The following is a 21,176-nucleotide window of genomic DNA, read 5'->3' on the forward strand; positions in this document are numbered from 1 at the left end:
ACAAATTTTGTACATTTGTCCATAAGGACTAAAATATTGTTGTACCCATGGGAAGATCGGACCAGTGGACCAATATAGTCAGCACTAAGGAACTCCCAGGGTCTTTTAGCTTCAATATATTTCCCCATTGAGGGTGCAAGGGCAGCATTAGGAGCTTTGGAACCTTTACATACATCGCACTTTCTCAACCACTTCTTGACATCCTGTCGCATTTTGGGCCAATAACAGAACTCAGTGAGTCTGCTAAAGGTTTTGAAAAACCCAAAATGTCCTGCAACAGGTTCATCATGATATTTTTTCAACAAATCTTCACGATCTTCTTTTGGCACAACCAATTTCCATTTATGTTCGATCACTCCTGTAGGATTTTTCACGCGGCAATTCTTGTACAATTTCCCATTTTCAACGCGATATTCAGGGTGTTTCGCAGGATTAGTCGACACTTTTGTGAAAAGAGAGGAGTACCATTTGTCTTGCAATTGTACAACCGAATTCGCATCAAAACAACGGGAGAGAGCATCGGGGACAACATTCTCTCGACCGGGTCTATGGGAAACTTCAAAATCATACCCTTGAAGTTTAAGGATCCATCTTGCCAAACGACCTTTAGCATCCTTCAACTTTAACAACCATATCAAAGCTGAATGATCGGTCTCCAAGTGGAACTTAGCCCCAACGAGATATTGTTTAAATTTTTCAATACTATATATTACCCCAAGTAACTCTTTTTCTGTTGTTGTGTAATTGGACTCAGCAGAGGTAAACTTTCGGGACATATACGCTATGACCTTTTCTTCATCTCCTTCTCCCTGCACAAGGATTCCTCCACAACCGAAATCGCTTGCATCGGTTTTCACACGAAAGGGAATATTGTAATTGGGTGTCGCTAAAATAGGAGCGGACGCAAGTAAATTTTTCAATTTTACGAAGGCCTCATCAGCTTCTTGGGTCCAATTAAGGGTCGTAGGTTTTCCTTTCAATAAGTCCGTCATGGGTGCAATTTCTACAGCGAAATTCGGGATGAACTTACGGTACCAGGATAACATGCCTACAATTTGTCTTAAACCCTTAACATTGGTGGGACTTGGTAAATCTAAAATTGCATCAACTTTTTGGGTATTAGTGGACACTCCCTTCGATGACAAATCATACCCCAAATAGGTCAATTTTCCTACACAGAATTTCGATTTTGATAAATTAACGGTCAAATTCGCCTCCCTAAGTCTTCTTGCGACTTCCTTGAGCATTTTTATGTGACTTTCGAAATCATCCGTCACAACAAGGATATCATCTAGATAATGATACACCTTATTCTCCAAATCATGTCCTAAAACCTCAGACATCAGCCTTGCCATGGTCATCGGAGAATTCACGAGACCAAATGGGGTACGCTGAAAACAATACAGCTTTCTCCCAGGTAGGGCAAATGCTGTCTTCGACTGTGATTCAGGAGCCAAAGGGATTTGAAAGAATGCTTCGGAAAGGTCAATGGAAGAAAGGAATTTGGTACCTGTGAGCTGTGATAGGATAGATTCAATATGGGGAAGAGGAAAGGTGTCTCGAACGGTTACAGCATTAAGTTTTCGAGCATCCAGGCAAAACCTGATTTTACCATCCTTTTTCGTCCTGGTTGTAACAGGGTTCAACCAAGGGGTTGGCTCACATTCGCGTAGTACTCCTAATTTTAAGAGCCTATCTAACTCATCATCCACTTTACCCATTAAATGAGTTGGGATGGGGTAACACCTTTCTTGAACAGGACGATGATCGCCTGTGTCAATTGTGTGTGTTATCTTTGGAGTACACCCGAAATGAGTTGCGGTTGTGACCGGAAATGCCTTAATTGCCTCATCTAAGGACAATTTCTCTTCATCAGACAATTGGATGATATCACTCGAACCTTGAATTTCACTAACATGCTGTGGTTTCATCATTTGTAACCCAAAAGCAGACCAAAAATTCATTCCAAGGATCAATGGAGATGCAATATTAGGGACCAACAAAACCGAAAGAAGATGGGTCTCATTGTTATATTGGAATGGAACATCTACTAATTCTTCACATTGGTGCATCGCACCATCAGCCGTTCTTACAAAAATCTCTGATGTATTAGCACGAATTGTTAAACTTAAATCACTAAGGATCTCCCCCGACCCAGCCCCAAAACATGTCTGTGAGCATCCTGTATCCATCAAAGCAGTTATTTCTCGGTCAAATACTTTCACTGTAAGGAAAGGACGAGGATCCCCTTCATAAGGAATTCCCTCAGAGGTGTCATTTACCTCCAAAACTGTGGGATTTAATTGCCTAGTTTTAAGGACACTGTCATCTTGATTTTCAGAAAAATCAATTAACAACCCACCATCCCCCCTTACTGGAATAATTTCTTCAATTTCAACCAATAATTGCTCTGAATTATCATTAGGGTCTTCATTCACAGGATTTTCAACAAAAGGGGTGGGTAAAGAAGAAATCAAATTTTCACTTACCACACTAAAATTATCATCTAAAACCAACACCTGAGGGATTGTAGAAGTTGATGCAGCATCAGAAGAAATTGACCCTCTCAATTCTCCTCCTGCCCTTCCCCCGAACGACGGCAATTTGGGCAATCTCTCTTCGTTACGTTCTCAGCCCCACACCCATAGCATAAGATCTGGGCTCTTCGCGGCTGTGAACAATTTTCCACGGCGTGATTCCCCAAATAGCAGTTTACACAAAGGGAAGATCGACCAGAACCTTGTCGATTATTCTCCCTTGGCCGTACCTTCTGAGAATGGGAATTGTTGCGAGAATTATTCTGAGGACGAGATTGTTGTGCAGCAGAACGAGAAGGATTTCCTCCTTGGGCATTTGAAGAAGATTTTGTTCGATTCTATGCAGAGCATACTCAAGGTCTTCCAAAGTAAAGAAGTCACGGTAGAGGAGGGGGTCGCGATATTGTGGAATTAAATTTCTTCTCACAAGTTGAATTTGCGTAGCTTCATCCAATGCCAATTCTAATTCCTTAAATAAGGCTCTCATGGCACTGAGATACACTCCCACTCTTTCACCTTCCTTTTGTTTCCTTTCCTCAATTTTCCTTCTAATCGTTAGGTCGCAATCCGTCCTTCCAAACGTGAATTTCAATGCATACGAAAATTCTCTCCACGTTAAAAATATTTCACTTGACCGGTACCATTCGAGGGCGTCTCCCGTGAGGCATAAATGGAGCGAAGAAAGTACTGATTCCACCCGCACACCTTGAAGCGAGGCCATCCTTTCCATTTCGCGGATAAAGGATTGAACTCTCATTCCTTTACCATCACCGGAAAATTTAATCCCCCATTCTTTCACAGGAATTGGTTTATAATCCCCTCGTGGATAATTCACTTGTCTCTCATTTGCATGATCACGGAAACCCTCATTAACACCCCCCGAACCGTGCTCAATCCCAGGCTGAAATTGTTCAGGAATATCCTGAATAGATCTCAAAGGGCGTTGCTCATTGCAATTCCCACCATCCCTCACTTCATTTGGATTAGGATGTGTTTGCCGGGATCCCGCGCTGCCGATGTGTAATTTAATTTCCCTGATTGCATTTGATAAACTGTACAAGCTTTTTTCGAATTGATCCAATCTTGCTGAAATAATTGCATTCGGCGCTTCCGTTTGACTTTGCTCCCCCCGTCCCACACGGGATTGAGCTCTACCCCCCGAAGAAGTTCCTTCTCCATAAGGATTTTCATTTGCCTCCACTGGTACACCTCTACCGCGGCCAATGTTTATTGTTTGGTTCAGAACGCCCATTAATTGCACATCGTCCTGACTTTCCTCTAACGGATCGTGCCGAATGATATCAGAGGACTCCGACCGGGTTGGAACACCTGCTTGTGGCATCTCCTTCGGATTTTTTTTTTGTGGGGATCTCACGGTTGCCATTCTTGTACTTGGAGAAAATTCGCACGAATTCTGCAAAAACCAATGCACCAAATTTTATCAATTTACACACACCGCAGATAGATTACAAAAACATTTATCTCTCCCCCCGCACTGGCCCAACAGAATCACTAAAGTATCTTACACCAATGTTTCACTGCGATCATCCACAGATTGAAACAGCGTGATCCCGCCAAAACACAGTACACTGGAGAAAATGAGAGAGTGCGATGTATGATTAAAGCGCAAGTTTGTGTGCATATATGTATGTGCGCTTGGAGACAATACCTTGGGGATTTACGGGATTTTGAGCCACCAAAATCAACCTCGTGGGCCAAAATTTGCGCACCACGTTTTTACCAAATTTGGCGATTTTGAGAGGAATTTACAAAGAAAATCCACAGAACATGAAACATATATCGCGTTTTGCCCGCCTTTTTCTGAGTATTAATTATTTTCCACAAAGCGCATATGCTTTGTACTCAGAAAAAGCACACCAAATTATTAATTTATCACCAGATTAACCAGATTTTAAATGATCTATTTCCACACTTAAGCACCGAAAAATTTTGCATTCACTAAATTTTTGTTACAAAAAATATTTTTGGAAAAATCACAGATATATTTCACACTGCACAGAGAAAATCATGCACAGGGAAAAATCCATTTTCACAAGAATATCAATGATTTTTCACTTTAAAACCACACTTGAAATATTTCATGTGGCACACCTCGTGTCACAACGAATTAATATATTTCATTCACTTTTCCGAAGAAAATTTTTGGAAAATTTGCACACTGCAAATCTCACTGAGAAAACCACTTCACCTGAGAAAAGAAAAATTCCAAACTTTCACCCAATTTTCCACACAATTTTCACGGAACTCACACGTTCACTTGTGCGTAAAAAATTATTTCGGGGAAATTCACACTGCAACCAGATATTTTTGGAAAAAAATTCGCAAATCACTACTGCACTTGGAAAGCTCCTTCACAGGGAAAACTCAGTTTTCTTTCAATTTTCACAGAACTTCGGATCAGTTTTTCCTTGTGGGTTCAGAGTTTATCAGTTGGGCGCCATTTGTAACTATTTAATTTTTCTCAGACTCAAAAAAAACATGAGGATTAAATTTCTTTGCACACTTTAATTGTTCTTTATAATTTGCACATTTTCTTTTCCACTTTTCTTTTCCATTCACTTTTATAAATTATGAAAATTGACGATATTCGGCCGCGGTGGGACAATAACAAAACCCTGGACTTTTCTGGCTCTTTGGCCTCTCGGTTGCTGCCACTGCTGCTGGTGTTGATGTTGATGTTGTTGCGGCTGCTCTATCTCAGCGCTGGGCACAGACTGCTTGATCTCTGCAAAGGCAGAAGAAATGCCCACGGGGCAATTAATATAATATTCCCATTTCGACCGTCCGCGCTGCATTTGGGGGAATTATTTAAAAATTTTCTGCGCGGACTTTTTCAAACGTAACAAATTTGAGTCGTAAAAGAGCAATAATAAACCCAGTAAACAACTGATCGAGTCAACTAATGCCCAATCATAATAAATCAATCAGATTGATCAATAATTGAGAAAATAATTGACTCAGATTAACTCAATAAATTGAACAAATATTGAATGTAGATTGAACAATCTTAAGCCCATCTTAGCTCAATAATTGATACACTGCATGGAATATGATTGACTCAACATTGAGTCAATTTTAACTCAATTTTTGATCAAATTTTGTTTCTCATACTTTTTATCAATCGCTTGATAAGTAAAGGCTTAATTAATTTCAAATCAAACAATTTATGCTTAAGGGGGGTCTCTTGGGAAAACTGTTAGAATTTACACATTATTAATATTGTCATTTTTTGGGGTTTTTCTTAAACATGGTTTTCCGATGTTGGTTACATTTGAAGACTAATTATTAAAGTGTAAGAAAATCACTTTTCGCCATTTTAAGTGCGACGCCATCTTGTGATTTTCCGACTTTTCCACAGAACTGCCCTAAAACACAAAGGTAGGTTTTTCTCAGGATCTACTGGATGGATTTTGATGGGGTAAAAAGCAAATGAAAGAGGAAATACCAATGCAGATTTTGATGTAGCAGAATTTTGAATTTCCACTCTGGGGCTGAGAAAAGTGGAAAAATGTCAAAAACTTGTGAACAAAAGTTACATTTTTCCACTTTTCTCAGTCCCAGAGTGGAAATTCAAAATTCTGGTACATCAAAATCTGCACGGGTATTTCCTCTTTCATTTGCTTTTTACCCCATCAAAATCCATCCAGTAGTTCCTGAGAAAAACCTACCTTTGTGTTTTGAAGAAAATCACAAGATGGCGTCGCATCTAAGATGGCGGAAAGTGATTTTCTGACTGTTCAATAATTAGGCTACAAATGTAACCAATATTGGAAAACCAAGTTTAAGAAAAACCCCAAGAAAAATAAAAATATTTAATTTCACTAGCTCTCAAAAGAGACCCCCCTTAAACAATGATCAATCACTCAATTTTTTGCTACATACAGACATTCTTTTAATATTACGATCTCGAATCAATAATTGCTAAATTTTCACTCAATCTCTTCTCACTCAGTTTCATTAATTTTTTGTGTTCGATCAATAATTGAGCATTAATTGTCTATTGACCATTTATTGACTCAATATTGAGCCAATTTTGTTAACTTGGTTGAATTATAACAATTTCCGTTTGATCATTAAAAATTATTTTTAACTGTAAAAAATTATCTTTATTCAGCCAAGATTATCTTTAATCGTTTTAATCATTTTTTAAATTTGTTTTTTTAGGCGATGTCGTCTTGAAGCCTGCTTGGGGTAAAGATCAACCAAATAACTACAACGGCGAACAGAACTGCGTTGTTCTCGACGGCGGAAGGAATTGGTTATGGAATGATGTTGGATGCAATCTAGACTACCTCCATTTTATCTGCCAACACGGTAAGAATTTTAAAAATGATCTTAATCCCATCATAGACTTACGCACTTCTCCTAAAAAAATCTTTCAGCACCCCTTTCTTGCGGTTCTCCTGACTCGCTGCAGAACACAACAGTTACCGGAAAGAACTTTTCAATTGGAGCCACAATTGAGTATTCCTGTGCCAAAGGATTGGCCATGATTGGTGACAATAAGAGACATTGTGAGGCTTCTGGGCTGTGGAGTGGATCAGCTCCTACGTGCCAATACGTGGATTGTGGTGAACTATCTCCTCTGGAGCACGGTGGAGTTATTTTGTCCGAGCCAAGAACAACTTTTGGTGTTCAAGCAACGTATTCGTGCCACGAAAATTACACGCTAATTGGGAATGAAAACAGGACGTGCCAACTGGAAGGATGGTCAGGAAAGAAGCCTCAGTGCCTCGTGGATTGGTGTCCGGAACCACCATCCGTAACTGGAGGTAGTGTTAGGTTGTCAGGGAAGAGAGCAGGATCAACAGCAACATACGCATGTGATTCTGGGCATGTTTTAATCGGAGATCCTGTATTGTCTTGCGGACTGGGTGGTGAATGGACGGGAAAGCCTCCAATTTGTCGGTATGTGGACTGTGGAGCTCCTGCAAGGCCTGATCGGGGCAGCATAGTTCTCCTCAATAGTACAACAACAGTTGGCAGCATAGCAACATTCCACTGTGACACAGACTTCTGGCTCGTAGGACCTCAAGAACTTACCTGTATGAAGGAAGGCAAGTGGAGCGGTGATGCTCCAACTTGTGAGTTGATTACCTGTGAAACTCCCAACGTTCCTCCGGGATCGTATGTTGTTGGCTATGACTACAACATTCATTCCTCCATTGAGTATCACTGTGATCCTGGTCATTTGCTCAGAGGCGAAAGGCGGCTTACCTGCTTAGAATCCGGCGAATGGAGCGGTGATGCTCCGTTCTGTGAATATATTGACTGTGGACCACTTTCCCCTATTCCCTATGGTACTCATAGGTACACGCAGAACACTACTTACGTTGGGTCAGAAGTCAGCTACTCCTGTTCCAATTCCCATCGTCTATCCGGAGTATCTAAGCGGACATGCCTAGATACGGGGCTTTGGAGTGATACTGCTCCAAAATGCGAAGAAATCCGTTGCTCTGAACCAACAATTGCAGCTCATAGCATCCTCTCTGTGACCGGGAATGACAGGATGTATGGAAGGACGTTGATTAGAACGTCTGACTCACCTCAAAATACCTTCCAGACTTACAAGTAAGTCCCATTTTGTTGGAAGTTTTGTTTCGAATTAATTAAAAATTACGATTTTTTTTAATTTGTTGTAGGATTGGAGCTCTAGCGAAGTATAGGTGTGAGAGAGGATACAAAATTATGGGAGATCCACTGATTACGTGCGAGGACAACGGACAGTGGGCTGGAATGGTGCCAGAATGCATTTGTAAGTGAAGAAAATGCTCGAAAAGGACCTTAAACCGATCAATCTGACATTACACAACTGACAGTTCTATTTCAACTGTCAAACTGCCCAAAACAAAGCAACTTTACCTTGATCCTCACAAAACTTATTTCAAACAAAAATGAGTGACATCTGCCCGCAAAATCTCCATGAAAATCACAATTGTGTTTGCCCAACTCCGCCCCCACGTGCTACCGAATATTAAAAAATGCCATTGTTATGCTTAAAACACCATTAATCACTTGAGAAACAAACCATTTATGTGAATTGAATTCAAATGGCTATTCCCAAAACTTTTTTCAACACATTTTACGAAAATCTGGGGATTTTTCTGATTTTCTCGATAAGCCGTTTCAAGAGAAAAAAAAATTCCTCCGTCTATTTGCTTCTCCATTTTGCTACTCCCTCGTGGTTTTTTTTTGGTTGTTTGCTGTGAAAATTTCACTAATTCACTGAATTAGCGTCATTTTGGCATTCTGCCGAATTCATTTTACTTCCCAATTTTGTGACTTGTTATTGTTGTGGGTTTTTTGCGGTTGTTTGGGGGGAGTTTCTCAAGAACTTTTAACAATATAATTCATGGAATTATCTGCTAATGATATCCACTTAATTGCGAGGGAGATTGTTTTAAATCAATTAAAGTGACAAAACACTTACAAAGGACGCTAACCTAACAAAGCTGAAGCTAACCTAACAAAGAGGACGCTAACCTCAAAAAAATTATTAGCTGATGGCTTCTTTATTTATTTTTTGTAAAGATGTGGACTGTCAGACACCTCCGGGAATTGAAAAGGGTAAAATGACCCTGGCAACCAATGCTACGTATTACGGTGCAGCAGCTCTGTATGAATGTGATAGCAATTACAAGCTCGATGGCGTTTCCAGGAGACTCTGCCTGGAAGATGGAACTTGGAGCCATGAAACTCCAGTGTGTAAAGGTAAGAAAATCTATAATTTTTGCTCATCTTTTTTTTTTTAAATAATTATATTCCATAAATTCAATGGTCTAATGGCTTCAACAGAGATCACGTGCGACGATCCGGATGTCACGGAGAATGTCGTGGTGAATGCTGGTTCACGCTCTGTGGGCACTCTGGCTCAGTTCTCATGCACCAAGGGGCGCTATTTGGTTGGCAACAGCACGCGGTTGTGCCTCAAACATGGTCAGTGGAGCGGCAAGAGTCCCATCTGCAAGCCAGTAGATTGCGAACGACCGCCACCCATTGAATTCGGTCGGGTGATAGTTGTGAATGATTCAACGGTGTATGGGGCTAATGCGGAGTACCATTGCATCCCTAACTACCAAAGAATTGGACCCTATCTGCGAAAATGCATGGAAACGGGGAAATGGAGTGGCGAAGAGCCCAGATGTGAACGTTAGTATTTAAAAAAAAAAAATAACCGCCACGCCGCCATTTTGTTCTAAAGGACGCCGTGATTGTAATAAATGCATTTTTCGTCCTTTTCAGTTGCAACAAATGAGGCTCAGGAGTCAACGGGACTGGGAACAGGAATTGCCATTGGAGCAGCCATCATTGTCATCCTGCTCGTGGTGATTGGCTTGATTGTGCTGCACAAGAATAAGGCGCGTCCTGTGAAGAACACCGAGAATGTTCAGGCGGCTGAGAGGAAAGAAGATGCCAATGCAGCGGTGATGTCGTACTCCAGCCTCGAGAATACACGTCCCCCGGCAGCCTTTGACCTCACAAATCGCGCCACATTCAACACATTCCAACCAAATCGACCGGCTGCACAGCCAAATGGGCGTTCGACAGGTATGTCTAACAACACCAAAGTCCTGCCACGGTCGCTGGCCAGTGAGCAGAATTGGAGCATGTGATTAACTTTGTAATCATCTCCACATAATCATCTAAAAAAACAAACAAACAAACCAAATCCTCCCCCATACTTTTGTAGAAAACATCTACGATCAAATACCGTCGGAGCAATACTACGATGCCCCGTATGAAATGCGAACCAATGATGAGGTTTATGAGCCCGAACCCACCCCCACGTCCGGGAATATTGTCACAATCAATGGCATCAATGTTCGGTGAGATCCCCCGGATGTGATCTCCCATGGAGGCTCTCACGCGCCCTCTGTGCCTCACGCATTTCTCGCGCGCCACCTTCATCCACGCACTGCACTGCCGCCCTCATCTCTCTCTCACCAATGTCATCATCACCTGCACCCACACCACCATACATTACCCCCTTGTGGACGCGATGGGGACGCTGTGTGCAAAATGATGAAAATGGATGGAAATTGCGCGCAAAGATAAAAAAGATGGACTTTTGCAAAGAAAAAAAAATGTATTTCAAACCCTCTCTGTACATATAAATATTTATATACATATTTTTAGGCATGTAAGGACCAATGTATTTGATAAATGTGTATTTTGTTGATAAAAAAAGATTAATTAAGAAATAAAAAGAGATTTTGTTGGTTATGTTGAATTTTTCATTATGGCGGGAAAAAGTAGCGCAAAAAATTCTAAAGGTGAATTTCTCTCTACTCTTCACTTTGATCAGCGATACGTGTGGTGGGTGGGTGAAGTTTTTATATCACATCTTGTCTTCTTGCAGACTGCAGCGCTTAGTGTGGTGAGTATTTGAAAAAAAATCAAAATTAGGCGGGAAGTTTTTCTCATTTAGTGATAAATTTTTTGAGAGAAAATCAACGATAATTTTTACAAATTTCACTTTAAAAAATACCAAAAGACTCCCGAAATGTGATTTAGAAGCCCCCCTGAGCTACTCGGAAGCTGGAAAAGCCGGAAAACTTCGAAAACTTCGTCAAAGTGGAGATTGAGCACATCCAAAAATTATTTTCTTTATAGTAAAAAAGTAAAAAGTTAAATTTTCATTAGATGAAAAGATTTTTTTTGTTTTGAAATAAAAACCCAGGAAAATTTTTTTTTCCTTTAGAAGAACATTTTTTTTATTAAAAGATAACTTGTAGCATTTTTGTAGAAAAAAAAATCCTTTAAAACAACTCAAAATGAGTTTTTTTCCTTAAGAAAAGGCTGCTGATAAGAAAATTTCATGGCGAATGAAAAGTAGAAAATAATGTGAGAAAGACTTCCGTTACACTTCCGGGAAAAATGGCGCGGAAGTTGATGAAGATGATTTTTTTTTTCTTGAAGGAGAAATTGAGTAGAAAAGATTCGCTTCTGAGGGAAATTTTTGAAAGGAGAAGATTTATGAAAAGGAAAAAATTATAGATTTTGCAGATATTTTGATTATTTTGCTGCTCCAGTAAGGCCTTAAAAAGATGAATTTCAAGAGAATTAATAAATGATTGTCCTGAAGGAAATTATGCAGAGTTTGTTGAGCAATAAATCTTCTAAGAAAAAGAAGCATTTTTAGTATGAAATTTTTTGGAAAATCATGGTTGAAAATTCGATTAAAGCGTGACTTAATTTGGCTGGAGAATACATGGAAAACTTAGCTTGGAAAGTTTTCTTTGGAGCTTTTACTCTCTCTACTAAATAAATAAATTGATTTTAATTAAAAAATTATTCAAAAGTTGAAAAAGAAAATTAATTTTCAACTTTTCGTCAAAAATATTTTTATTAAAAAAATCAAGAACTCCCTCAAAATACCATAAAAAAAGAAATTCTCATGAATTTTTCATTTCTCCTGGAAAACTCGTTCCACTTCCTATGAAATTCTCTCTTTTCAATCGTTTGAAAAAAAAATCTCACCCCAATAGACGCAATAAAAATGAATTATTGCCGAAGAAAGAATGGATGAAAGGAGAAAAAAAATAGAATCCGCGAAGGGAGAAGATTCTGATGAAAGAAAATTCGTCGCAAAAGCTACTTTCCCTTGTTGTGAGCTCTCTTCCCTAACATTGAATTGACGGAGGGTGCCGGCTTCTGTGGCCAACCCCTCGCTGTTCAGTTCGATGAAGACACGAAAAGACCTTCAGGTGGGAAGCCCTCTGCCAGCAGCCGGCAGGGATAGTCTGGTGGATCTTCCGGGAGTCTCCGGGGCCACGGGAGGAATTTTTGCGAATCTCTCGCGGCTCCGGAGTGTTCGGCAGAGGCACGTCGATGTGCTGAGTCGCCGCAGAAGATGCCTCACACACACTGCAGGCACTCACTCAACCATTCAAGAAAATCAGCCACGGAGAGAGGGCAAAGCAGTTGAAGAATGAAAGACATTAAATTTTATTTTACTAACGATAGAATTTATTTCAAAAATGATTTTTAAATTAACCCTTTCGGGACCGCGATCAATCTAGCGAGCTGATTGAACTAAAAATAAGTTTTGTTGGTTTCTTTGGGCTCAAATAATACATTTTGACAAAAAATCCCAACTCAAAAATTTTCGGTTTTCCGTCTTCCTGATTCTGTGAGTCCTTGGGTATGTGAGAAACAAAACTTTAAAAAATATTAAAAGCATAAAAAAGGACTAAATTCAAACCAAAGAGTTCTAAATACGTTTCTGGATAATTTTTCGGTTTTGAACTGTTCGGTTTTTAGCAAAAGTTGTTCATGTGAAGTCAAATATTCTGGTATTCAGAAATATTCGGATGATTCGCTTAAAAAACCAAAATATTCGCCAGATAAACATCCCTTGATTTTAATTATCCAGTTTTATATTTTCTACATTTCTTTTTTATTTTTAATATTGTTTTTACTTTTTAAAATTATTTTTTTTTAATTTTTATATACTCTTATAACTTTAAAAATAAATGACCAAATACAATTTTTTTAAAAAATATTTTTAAATTTCTTTAAAAATATATTAAAAAATAAGAAAAATCTTTAAGAAAAAAATATAAAAATCTGCTTTGTACATCAACCGCCGGGTGCTGAGCCCCTGGGGCACTAGCACATAGAGAGTGGTGAAATACGGACTGCAGGCAGGCACACTGTGGCCCTCCGTTGAGCAACGCGCTGAGCAGAGTCGGGAAAACCGCCGAGTGGAACTGCGCCTCAGTCAAAACATCTCGCGCCATTGAGCTGGCCTCTCGCACTTGCTGATCTCCAAAAGAAAAATCCGTGCGAATCGTGTGTGTACGTTTTCTGTTTCAAATTCATCCTCAAAAGCCACGTCCGGACGTCTTCCGTGCCTTCGTGAAAAGGGTGGTAGTTGAGTCTCATCTTCGGTGTGGGGGTGGAAGAGCTCTCAGAGTGTTTGAAAATTTTCTTTTTTTGTTGTAAAAATTAAATTCGGGAGTGTGCCGGCCTCTCTCACGGAGAGAGAGCGAAAAATTGGGGGTTGTCGAGACAAAGAGCAAGATGGTGGTGCATCCGGAAAATCCTCGCAGCCACCGCCGAATTTTCATCTGCAGCACCTCTGCAGCCAGCAAGGAGTTGTCTGTGCTGCTCACATCGACACATTGTGTGCTTGCGTGAAAATTCCTTCGCTTTTCCAGGAAGTTCGCCTCTCCTGCAGTTCGCGTGAAAATTAAATTAAAAAAAAAGAAAATTCTCTCAGTGACGAGACACACAAGCTAAAAGGGGTCGAGACAGTTCTCATCCCCCTCAGTCAGTTTTTTTATATCGAGAGAGTGTGCAGGAAAATCTGTGTGAGAGATTTTCCTCTCAGCCCACAGTGTGGATGCTGTGAAAAAGTCAATAAGTTGAATTTCCGGGGAAGAAAAGGGCACCTCGTGGGCCCCATTTTGCATTCCCACCCCCGCGCAGCAAAAGGCACCCCCGCCTGTGTTTGTGGACTTGTCTGTGTGCGCGCGGAATAAGCAAAGAAGTGCGTGCGAATTTGGCATCACTTTTTTGTCACGTCCACAATCAGTGAATAAATAATTGATTAGCTTATCAGGTGTTAAAAAAAAGCAAAGAGAGAGAGAGGAAGAAGAAAAAGTGAAAAGAGGAAATTCCAAAGAAGTTCCCAAAGTGTCTTGTGGGCAAACAAAACGTGTGCAATCGTCAACAAGCACCAAGAACGAGGAAGAGGAAGAAAGGCGCATCCTGTCCAGGTGGTTTGATCAGCACACACAGAAACAAAAAAAAATCCATCCAGGCAGGTCTTCAGGTAAGACGAAAGAAAAAAAAACTCACCAACTAGACACGAGCTCATAAATTTCTTTCTTTCAAATCCAATTTGCGAAGCAAAGGTCAAGTTCAAGCTACAAAAAAAACGTTGGGGAATACAACTAAAATAATTAATTAGTTATTTAAAAAGATTCTCAAGAAAACACTTTATTATTTTATTTAAAAATGTTTTTATTGAATGAAATTTAACGAATTTAATTGAATAATTAAAATTCGTTTTAAATTCTGAAGTATTTTTCTCTTTTCTCTCTTTATTACCTATATTCTTACGCTTCGCAGTAATTGTTTCCCTTTCATCAGGCCTAATTTTGAAAAATTTAAAATATTTATTAAATATAAAAACTTAAGTAATACCTATAAAATATTTTGAAGTATTTGATGGAAAAACCTAAAAAATAATTTTAATTATTTTAGAAAATTAAATTAATTCAGGAAGAATTCATCCATTAAATCCATCAAATTCTTATTTTTTAAAAAAATCTACAGGACCGATTTTGAAGAAAATTTGTGAAATTAATCTTCAAGAAACATAGAAAATTAAGAAATTGAGATTGTTAAAATCGAATTCATTTCATTTCCTGGATTTTCCTGGCCACCGTGGCCAGTTCAATGTTTTTAAATGGTCTGAAAATTAAAATCTATTTAAAATTTCGCTATAAATACATCTGTGCTTAAAGAATTTTAACTACCTACTTCAAGTTTGTTGAAAGAAAACTTAGAAAAACATTTTCTTTGTGAGAGAAAATTAGGGTCAAAGTTTTGAGGTTAAAATCATCAATCCTCCAAGGATTAATAATATTTAAAAATAAAACTTAAAAATAAATCAGAAACTGCATTGCCTAAAAATTCCCTGTAATCCTCAAACATTTCTTTGGCTTAAAACTATCCCTTAAAATTTAATTCCACTTTAAGTCATCCATTTCTAGAAGTCAATAGAAATAGGATAAATCACATCTAATTAAAATGTAAATTAATTAGAAGAAGAATCCATCTTTATGATTGGTTGAAAAATTAGGAAAAATTTTTCTCATTGGCTAAATTGTTTGGTGGATCCTCATTGCAAGGTTAATTTGAACAGAATTTTAAGTCTCATGGAAATTTCTAACCCAATTCTATACAAAATCCTGATTTTTAAAAACTTCTAGCACCTAATAATTTCCTTAAGAGCCTTTTGCACAACTTCTTGACCTTCTGCAAAATACTAAAAGTTAAATTACTCATTAAAAATTTAATTTCTCACCCAGAAAAAAAAAGTAATAAAAAATAGTTCTCATTCTTCTGCAAGGGCGTGTAAATTGTGAAGTAGCGACTATAAAAATTACACCAAGTTTTTGAATTAATTCCCACGAGATGTTTGCGAGGCAGCGAATTTGCAGAAACGCGACATTTTTTTTTTTGCTTTTAAAGAAGAACTTCCCAGCATTTTGTGAATTTCAATTTCACTTTCCCAACCATTTGAAGGGGTAATTAAATTTGGAATTTCTTCCTTTTTTTCCCTCCACTCCAGGTCATTTCCCTGCTCTCTCTCTCTTACTCTCTTTCGGGTGTGCCTCTTTGATGTTTTTGTGGTGTCTTTGGGAGCGTTGTGAGGTACGAGGAGCATCTTGGGAAGCCGGAAGACACATGTTATTTCCCATTTTGCGTTACTAATTTGTCGTTTTCTCGCGGAAAAATGGCTGTTCGGGCTGGTTGTGAATTATTTATTAGAATAAACGGGGCAATTTTGCTTGGATTTTAAATTTCCGTGCGATTTTCTCCAACTGTATGTGTGGGTGTGTGTTTAATTTCGTCATGGCGTGGAGGGAAAATCAATAATTTTCACATTGAGTGAGGAATGTCTGGCACATTTCTGCCCACTCTGCTTTTCCTCGCACCCCTCTCGCTCTTTCTCCCTGGCTCGTCCTTTTGAGGTTTTCCTTGCCTTAGGGGGTGGACAGTTGAATGTATGTTTGGGCTGTCTTACTTTCAAACATTTCTCCCCCTTGTAGACGTTTTATGTTGTCCACCGCAGATAACGCATGCAACTTTCATTAATCACACAAGGTATAGGATAACGTCGACTGGGGGTTGTGCAGGGGTGCAGTCTGTCGCCCTCCCACCCCGTTTTTCCCAGCACACAGGAAATACGACGCAAGTGCAGTAAAATGCATCCAAAGGAAAATCCCATCGAGTTTTTCCTCTCTTGCGCATCAAATTGGGTCACAACGCGAGAATACTGTAATGTGTACCCAAATATTTGCTCTGAACTCTGACCTATGCCCAGGAAATTGCTGGACAGCCCTTGTGGGAGGTTGTGGCAACCTTCAATGAGGTTCTATTTCTTTTTTTTTTATTTCATTGTGTGCAAAAAACTCGACCCAGAAATTTGGAGCACATACGCGGCCTGCGCTCCCCTCCAGTGAGTTCGTGTGCTACGTCCACCAAAATGTTGTATATTACACAATAGCCACCGGAAGTGGGTGGTTTCCACTTAATTTATGCAGATTAGCATCTAAAACCGTGGCGGAGTCGCCACTTCTGGGGCTTCCTCTACGTCTTGGCCGCGTCTCCTCTTTGGCACTGATTTAGGATCATCCTTGGTGGCCGGGAAGTTTATATATAGTTCTGTTTTCTCTTCATTTTGAAGGAGTAATCGATACGCGAAAGGGTCGATTGTAGACGGAAAAAAATAAAAGTTACAACATTGAACGTGCAAAGTAATAAATTGTCTCTAAAAAGAAAAGAAATGCAATACCTTCAGGCTTGTCTGCAGAAGGTTTTCTTTATTTTTAAAATTAGAGAAGGGCAGTCAAGTGAAAAATTAAACGGGAGAGTCATTTAAATTAAAATTCATGGTTAATTCTGTTGAAGAAATAAATTCTAGAGGGGGGATTTTATAATGATAATAAACTTTAAAAAATGAAGTCTAAACGAATAATAATAATTTTCCGTTTTTTTCGTCGGTTAAATGGGGATTCTCACCAAGAAAAAACTCACGTTTTCCAGAGCTTTCGGCTCCGTTCGGAGCCTTCTTCAGTGTCTACAGAGAGAAGGATTTACAAACATTTTCTACATAAAAAAGACAATTTTCCACTCACTCAAGCGTGGAGAAATTTTCTCTATCTCTTGGCGCGTCACAATCTAAACAAATAAGAGAATTAATGTTTTAAAGAAAAAAAAATCTAATTGGCTTCAAGATTCGAAAAAAAACGTTTTCACTGGTCAGAGGGTGGAGTTTTGGTGCAAGAATAATTATAAAATAGACAAAATTAGATAAGATATGTCAAGAATCCTTTCAACGGAATGTTTTTCCGTTACATTTTGAATTTGAAGGTTTTAACAATTTATTTTTGCAATTCTAAAGACTGAGTTATTTTCTGTTCTAAGTTTCTTTTCGGACATTGGACAATTTATCTCTGACGTTTGACGTTTTCTTTCTAACATTTAACATTTTTTCAGACGTTTATAGTTAATTTTTGAATCTTTTACGTTATTTTTCGAACGTTTAATATTTTCTTTTTAATTTTTATAGTCTTTATAGTTCTTGCATATTTCCAAAGGTTTCTATTGAAATATAATTTTAGCTGTGTTTCTTTCAGACACAGCTTTTGTGTACCGAGCAAAATCAAAAGTCGTCAGATCGGGCTCAAACTTGGGATGAGCACGAATTAGGGTCCCCACATTCCAAAAAACGTATGCGCCAAAAATTTTTTTTTCCGGCCGGCCGTCCGTCCGGCCGTCCGGCCGGAACCTATCGCCTAATAGCGAGAGAACGGTGATAGATAGAGACTTGCGGTAAACGGCAAAGTTTAAATATCTACTGGAAGACATCCGATTATGATGTCAAATTTTACCCCCCACCCCCCCGTCCGCCATTTTGGATAACCTCAAAATTTTGTTTTCGCTATATCTCAGCCGCTATTATAGCTAGAGGGCTGAAATTTTGATATGTTGTAGGGGCCATCAAGAGCTTTCCAACGATACTTCATTTTCGAAAATCGGTCAAGCCGTTTAGTCAATATGGCCGCCACAATTTTTCATCGAAAATCGACCATAACTCGAAAACGGCTTGACCGATTTTGATCAACCCGGGCTCAAATGAAAGATCTCAACAAACCCTACAACTCTCTAGAACATCCGAAGTTTCAAAAGTGACCGCTAGAGGGCCAAAAATCAAAAACCAAATTTTCGATGAGTTTTCGATGAATATCTCGAAAACGACGACATAAATTTTTTTCATTTTTTGATATGTTGTAGCTGACCATATTATCTAGCTTCATGCCAAAAATGAAGAAAATCTATGGATCCGTTCTCGAGATATAGCCTTCCAAAGTTGGCATGTCATATCTCAGGTTCTACAAGTCCGATCTTGATCAACTCAAGCGCAAATGAAAGGTTTCGAGAAACCCTACAAATGTCTAGAACATTGCAACTTCGAGAAATGACCGCAAGAGGCGCTAAAATCAAAAACAAAGTTTTCGAAAATTTCGAACTCGAATTTTTCGAAAATGGCGACATAAATTTTTTTCATTTTTCGATATGTTATAGCTGACTTCAAGACCTTTCAAACAAAAAAAAATTTATGAAAATCTATGGATCCGTTCTCGAGATATGGCCTTCCAAACATTTCTTAGGGTATGACTTTTCAACTTTTCCCGACTTTGCGCGTATTTAAATTAATTCGCGTTCTAGTTTGCTCTCACAAAATTGGTACACTGAAAGAAACACAGCTCCCGTAAGCTTGGTCAGCTTACCAGTACATTTATTCTATCGTTTAACTTCTATTCCAACGATTGTTGTTGCTTTAAAAAAAAAATTTAGCTTTTTCTTTAACGTTAGTACGAAAATTCCCTGAGATGGTGAAAAATGAGAAAAAATCGAATCAAAATTGACTATGCTTCAATTCCATCACATGGTGTCCCTTCCCTTCGGTGGGGTAGTGTCTGTTTGCGAGGCAGAAAGAAATTCATTGAGCCATTGAATTTCTCACAGATATCACATGAATATATCTATGTCTGTCGGGGTTATTTGAAGCCACCGCAGACAGAAGTTGGCTCTTATTTTTCTTTCTTTTCTTCTCTTTTATTTATTTTTTTTTTGCTCCAACACCTTCCTGGTCGCATAAATCCCATAATGGAAGAATTTGTGGACTTAGAATCTCCAAGACTACAAACGATATTAGAGATATTGTACTACAATGCAGAACGGTTCTTACCTTCTTGTCTTGTTTTTCTTGATATTTTATTGCAACACACCTTGCTCTCTCTTCAGAGATTTATTGTAGAGCACAAGATAAGTAAGAGAAAATTCAGGTTGAAGATGATGGACAAACAGAAAAAAAATGAGATCGAGGTGTTAGGAAGGAGTTGCAAAAACCCTCAAGAAGTTACTAATAAACTATCATTTAGCTAAAAGACATTGGCAATGATGCTCAATAAGCGAAACTATCTCCGTGTGCCCTTGAATTTCTAATTAAAACATTTTTTTCCATGCGAATTTTCACATTTTAATTGACATGTAGTTGCAACTTGATATTTACTAAAACACGTTCATTAGTAATTGTTTATGAAGATCTCGTGATTTCTGTCACTCAGAGACTTTTAATCAATTTATCACCAATTCTTCTTCCTCTTGCACAACTTTCTCCCCATAATTCTCACACATGAAAAGACACCACAAATAGACACAATATAATTCTTCAATTATATCTCCCATTGAATTTTGTCTGAAATTGCGACAAATGACTAAATTATTACCGCGCGCATTAGTAAATTCCACGAGAATTTGCCGACTCTCTGGGTCGTTAAATTAAATTTAGGTTTAGTATGTTCCGTACAAGACGAAATGTACCTCTAATGGCTATCTCCACTTTAAAATCCAAAAATTCCAGTTACTCAAATGTGAATTTGGCGGCATTTTAGGCATTTTGAGGTTAATTCCTAACCTCAAAAAATTCACAAAAAGCCCCCGAAATTGCAGAGAAAAGATTAATTTTTGGCTCTGCAAATAACCGAAAGAAGTAGCAATTCAAATTGAAGTTAATTACCTTTGATAGAATATTTTCAATCAGCAAAAGTAGAGTTTTTATCAAAAAAAATTCTTTGCGGTTATTTTGATCTTATAGTTTTTAGGTTTAAATCAAAATTCAAAGCTTAACTGAATTTCTAAATAGGTTATATGCACGTTAACTCACTTGAGCTTCAAAACTTGATGCTTTGATGGTAATGAGAATTATCTCTTTCTTACCCTGTTTGGATAGTTTTAAGAGCTTGAAACTGTTTTGTGATATGTCATGTAAAGCCTCTGTTAAAATTTGCTGAAATGCAAGAGAAAAGGAAGATTTTTGCGAATTAATTTATTAAAATAAGAGCAGTACAAAGTCTTAAGACAAATAATGCCTTAATTTTAATCAAATTATTCTTCATTTTATAATCACTAAATTAATTAAATTAAAACCAAATAAATTTGAACAAAATCTTTTTATACTTGTTGAGGTTATGTTTACTGGGCTAAACGACGCTAAGCTTGATTAACTTTCTTTTTAGTTTTTATGTAAATTAAAATAAATCGATTAGTAAACGAGCTAATTTTGATTCCTTTTTCTTTCTTTCTTCCTTTTAATTCAGTTCTCTATTTTAAATAGAATTTCTTTAAAAAATCTCAACTTTTCTTGGATTTTGAGATTTTCTTTGCTCTAATCTATATTTTTTGAGCTTAGATTAAATTAGATTCATCCCAATTCACTTTCAAACACTTCTAAAAGTCTTTCATGCAATATTTCCGTGATCGATGGGTGATGCCCGTGATGCCTTTGCGCACATACATTGCTGCTATAGTACA

General features: G+C 38.2%; 3 protein-coding genes across 15 annotated transcripts in view; 2 read left to right on the forward strand and 1 right to left on the reverse strand.

Annotated features, from left to right (window-relative positions):
* Positions 1 to 10,781, forward strand: part of LOC129789840 (sushi, von Willebrand factor type A, EGF and pentraxin domain-containing protein 1) — a 36,323-nt gene extending 25,542 nt beyond the window's left edge. For 3 of the 5 annotated variants that reach the window (XM_055826910.1, XM_055826911.1, XM_055826909.1), the window contains exons 7-13: positions 6,723 to 6,872; positions 6,941 to 8,129; positions 8,201 to 8,313; positions 9,090 to 9,269; positions 9,354 to 9,707; positions 9,801 to 10,106; positions 10,249 to 10,781. In XM_055826910.1, the coding sequence (XP_055682885.1) occupies positions 6,723 to 6,872; positions 6,941 to 8,129; positions 8,201 to 8,313; positions 9,090 to 9,269; positions 9,354 to 9,707; positions 9,801 to 10,106; positions 10,249 to 10,388 (2,432 nt within the window). In that variant the 3' untranslated portion in view covers positions 10,389 to 10,781. Of the gene's footprint in view, positions 1 to 6,722; positions 6,873 to 6,940; positions 8,130 to 8,200; positions 8,314 to 9,089; positions 9,270 to 9,353; positions 9,708 to 9,800 lie in introns of all 5 variants that reach the window. The other 2 variants (XM_055826913.1, XM_055826912.1) reach the window with 2 other exon arrangements.
* LOC129789858 (serine/arginine repetitive matrix protein 1-like) overlaps positions 1 to 21,176 on the reverse strand; it is a 982,101-nt gene that overhangs the window by 285,927 nt on the left and 674,998 nt on the right. The gene's annotated exons all lie outside the window — the stretch shown is intronic.
* Positions 13,207 to 21,176, forward strand: part of LOC129789920 (uncharacterized) — a 61,132-nt gene continuing 53,162 nt past the window's right edge. For 2 of the 3 annotated variants that reach the window (XM_055827049.1, XM_055827048.1), the window contains exon 1: positions 13,213 to 14,337. The gene's annotated coding sequence lies outside the window, so the exon portion shown is untranslated. Of the gene's footprint in view, positions 14,338 to 21,176 lie in introns of all 3 variants that reach the window. The other variant, XM_055827046.1, reaches the window with a different exon arrangement.

The sequence above is a fragment of the Lutzomyia longipalpis genome, chromosome 2 (genome assembly GCF_024334085.1).
Source record: "Lutzomyia longipalpis isolate SR_M1_2022 chromosome 2, ASM2433408v1".
In the NCBI taxonomy this organism is placed as follows: Eukaryota; Metazoa; Arthropoda; class Insecta; order Diptera; family Psychodidae; genus Lutzomyia; species Lutzomyia longipalpis.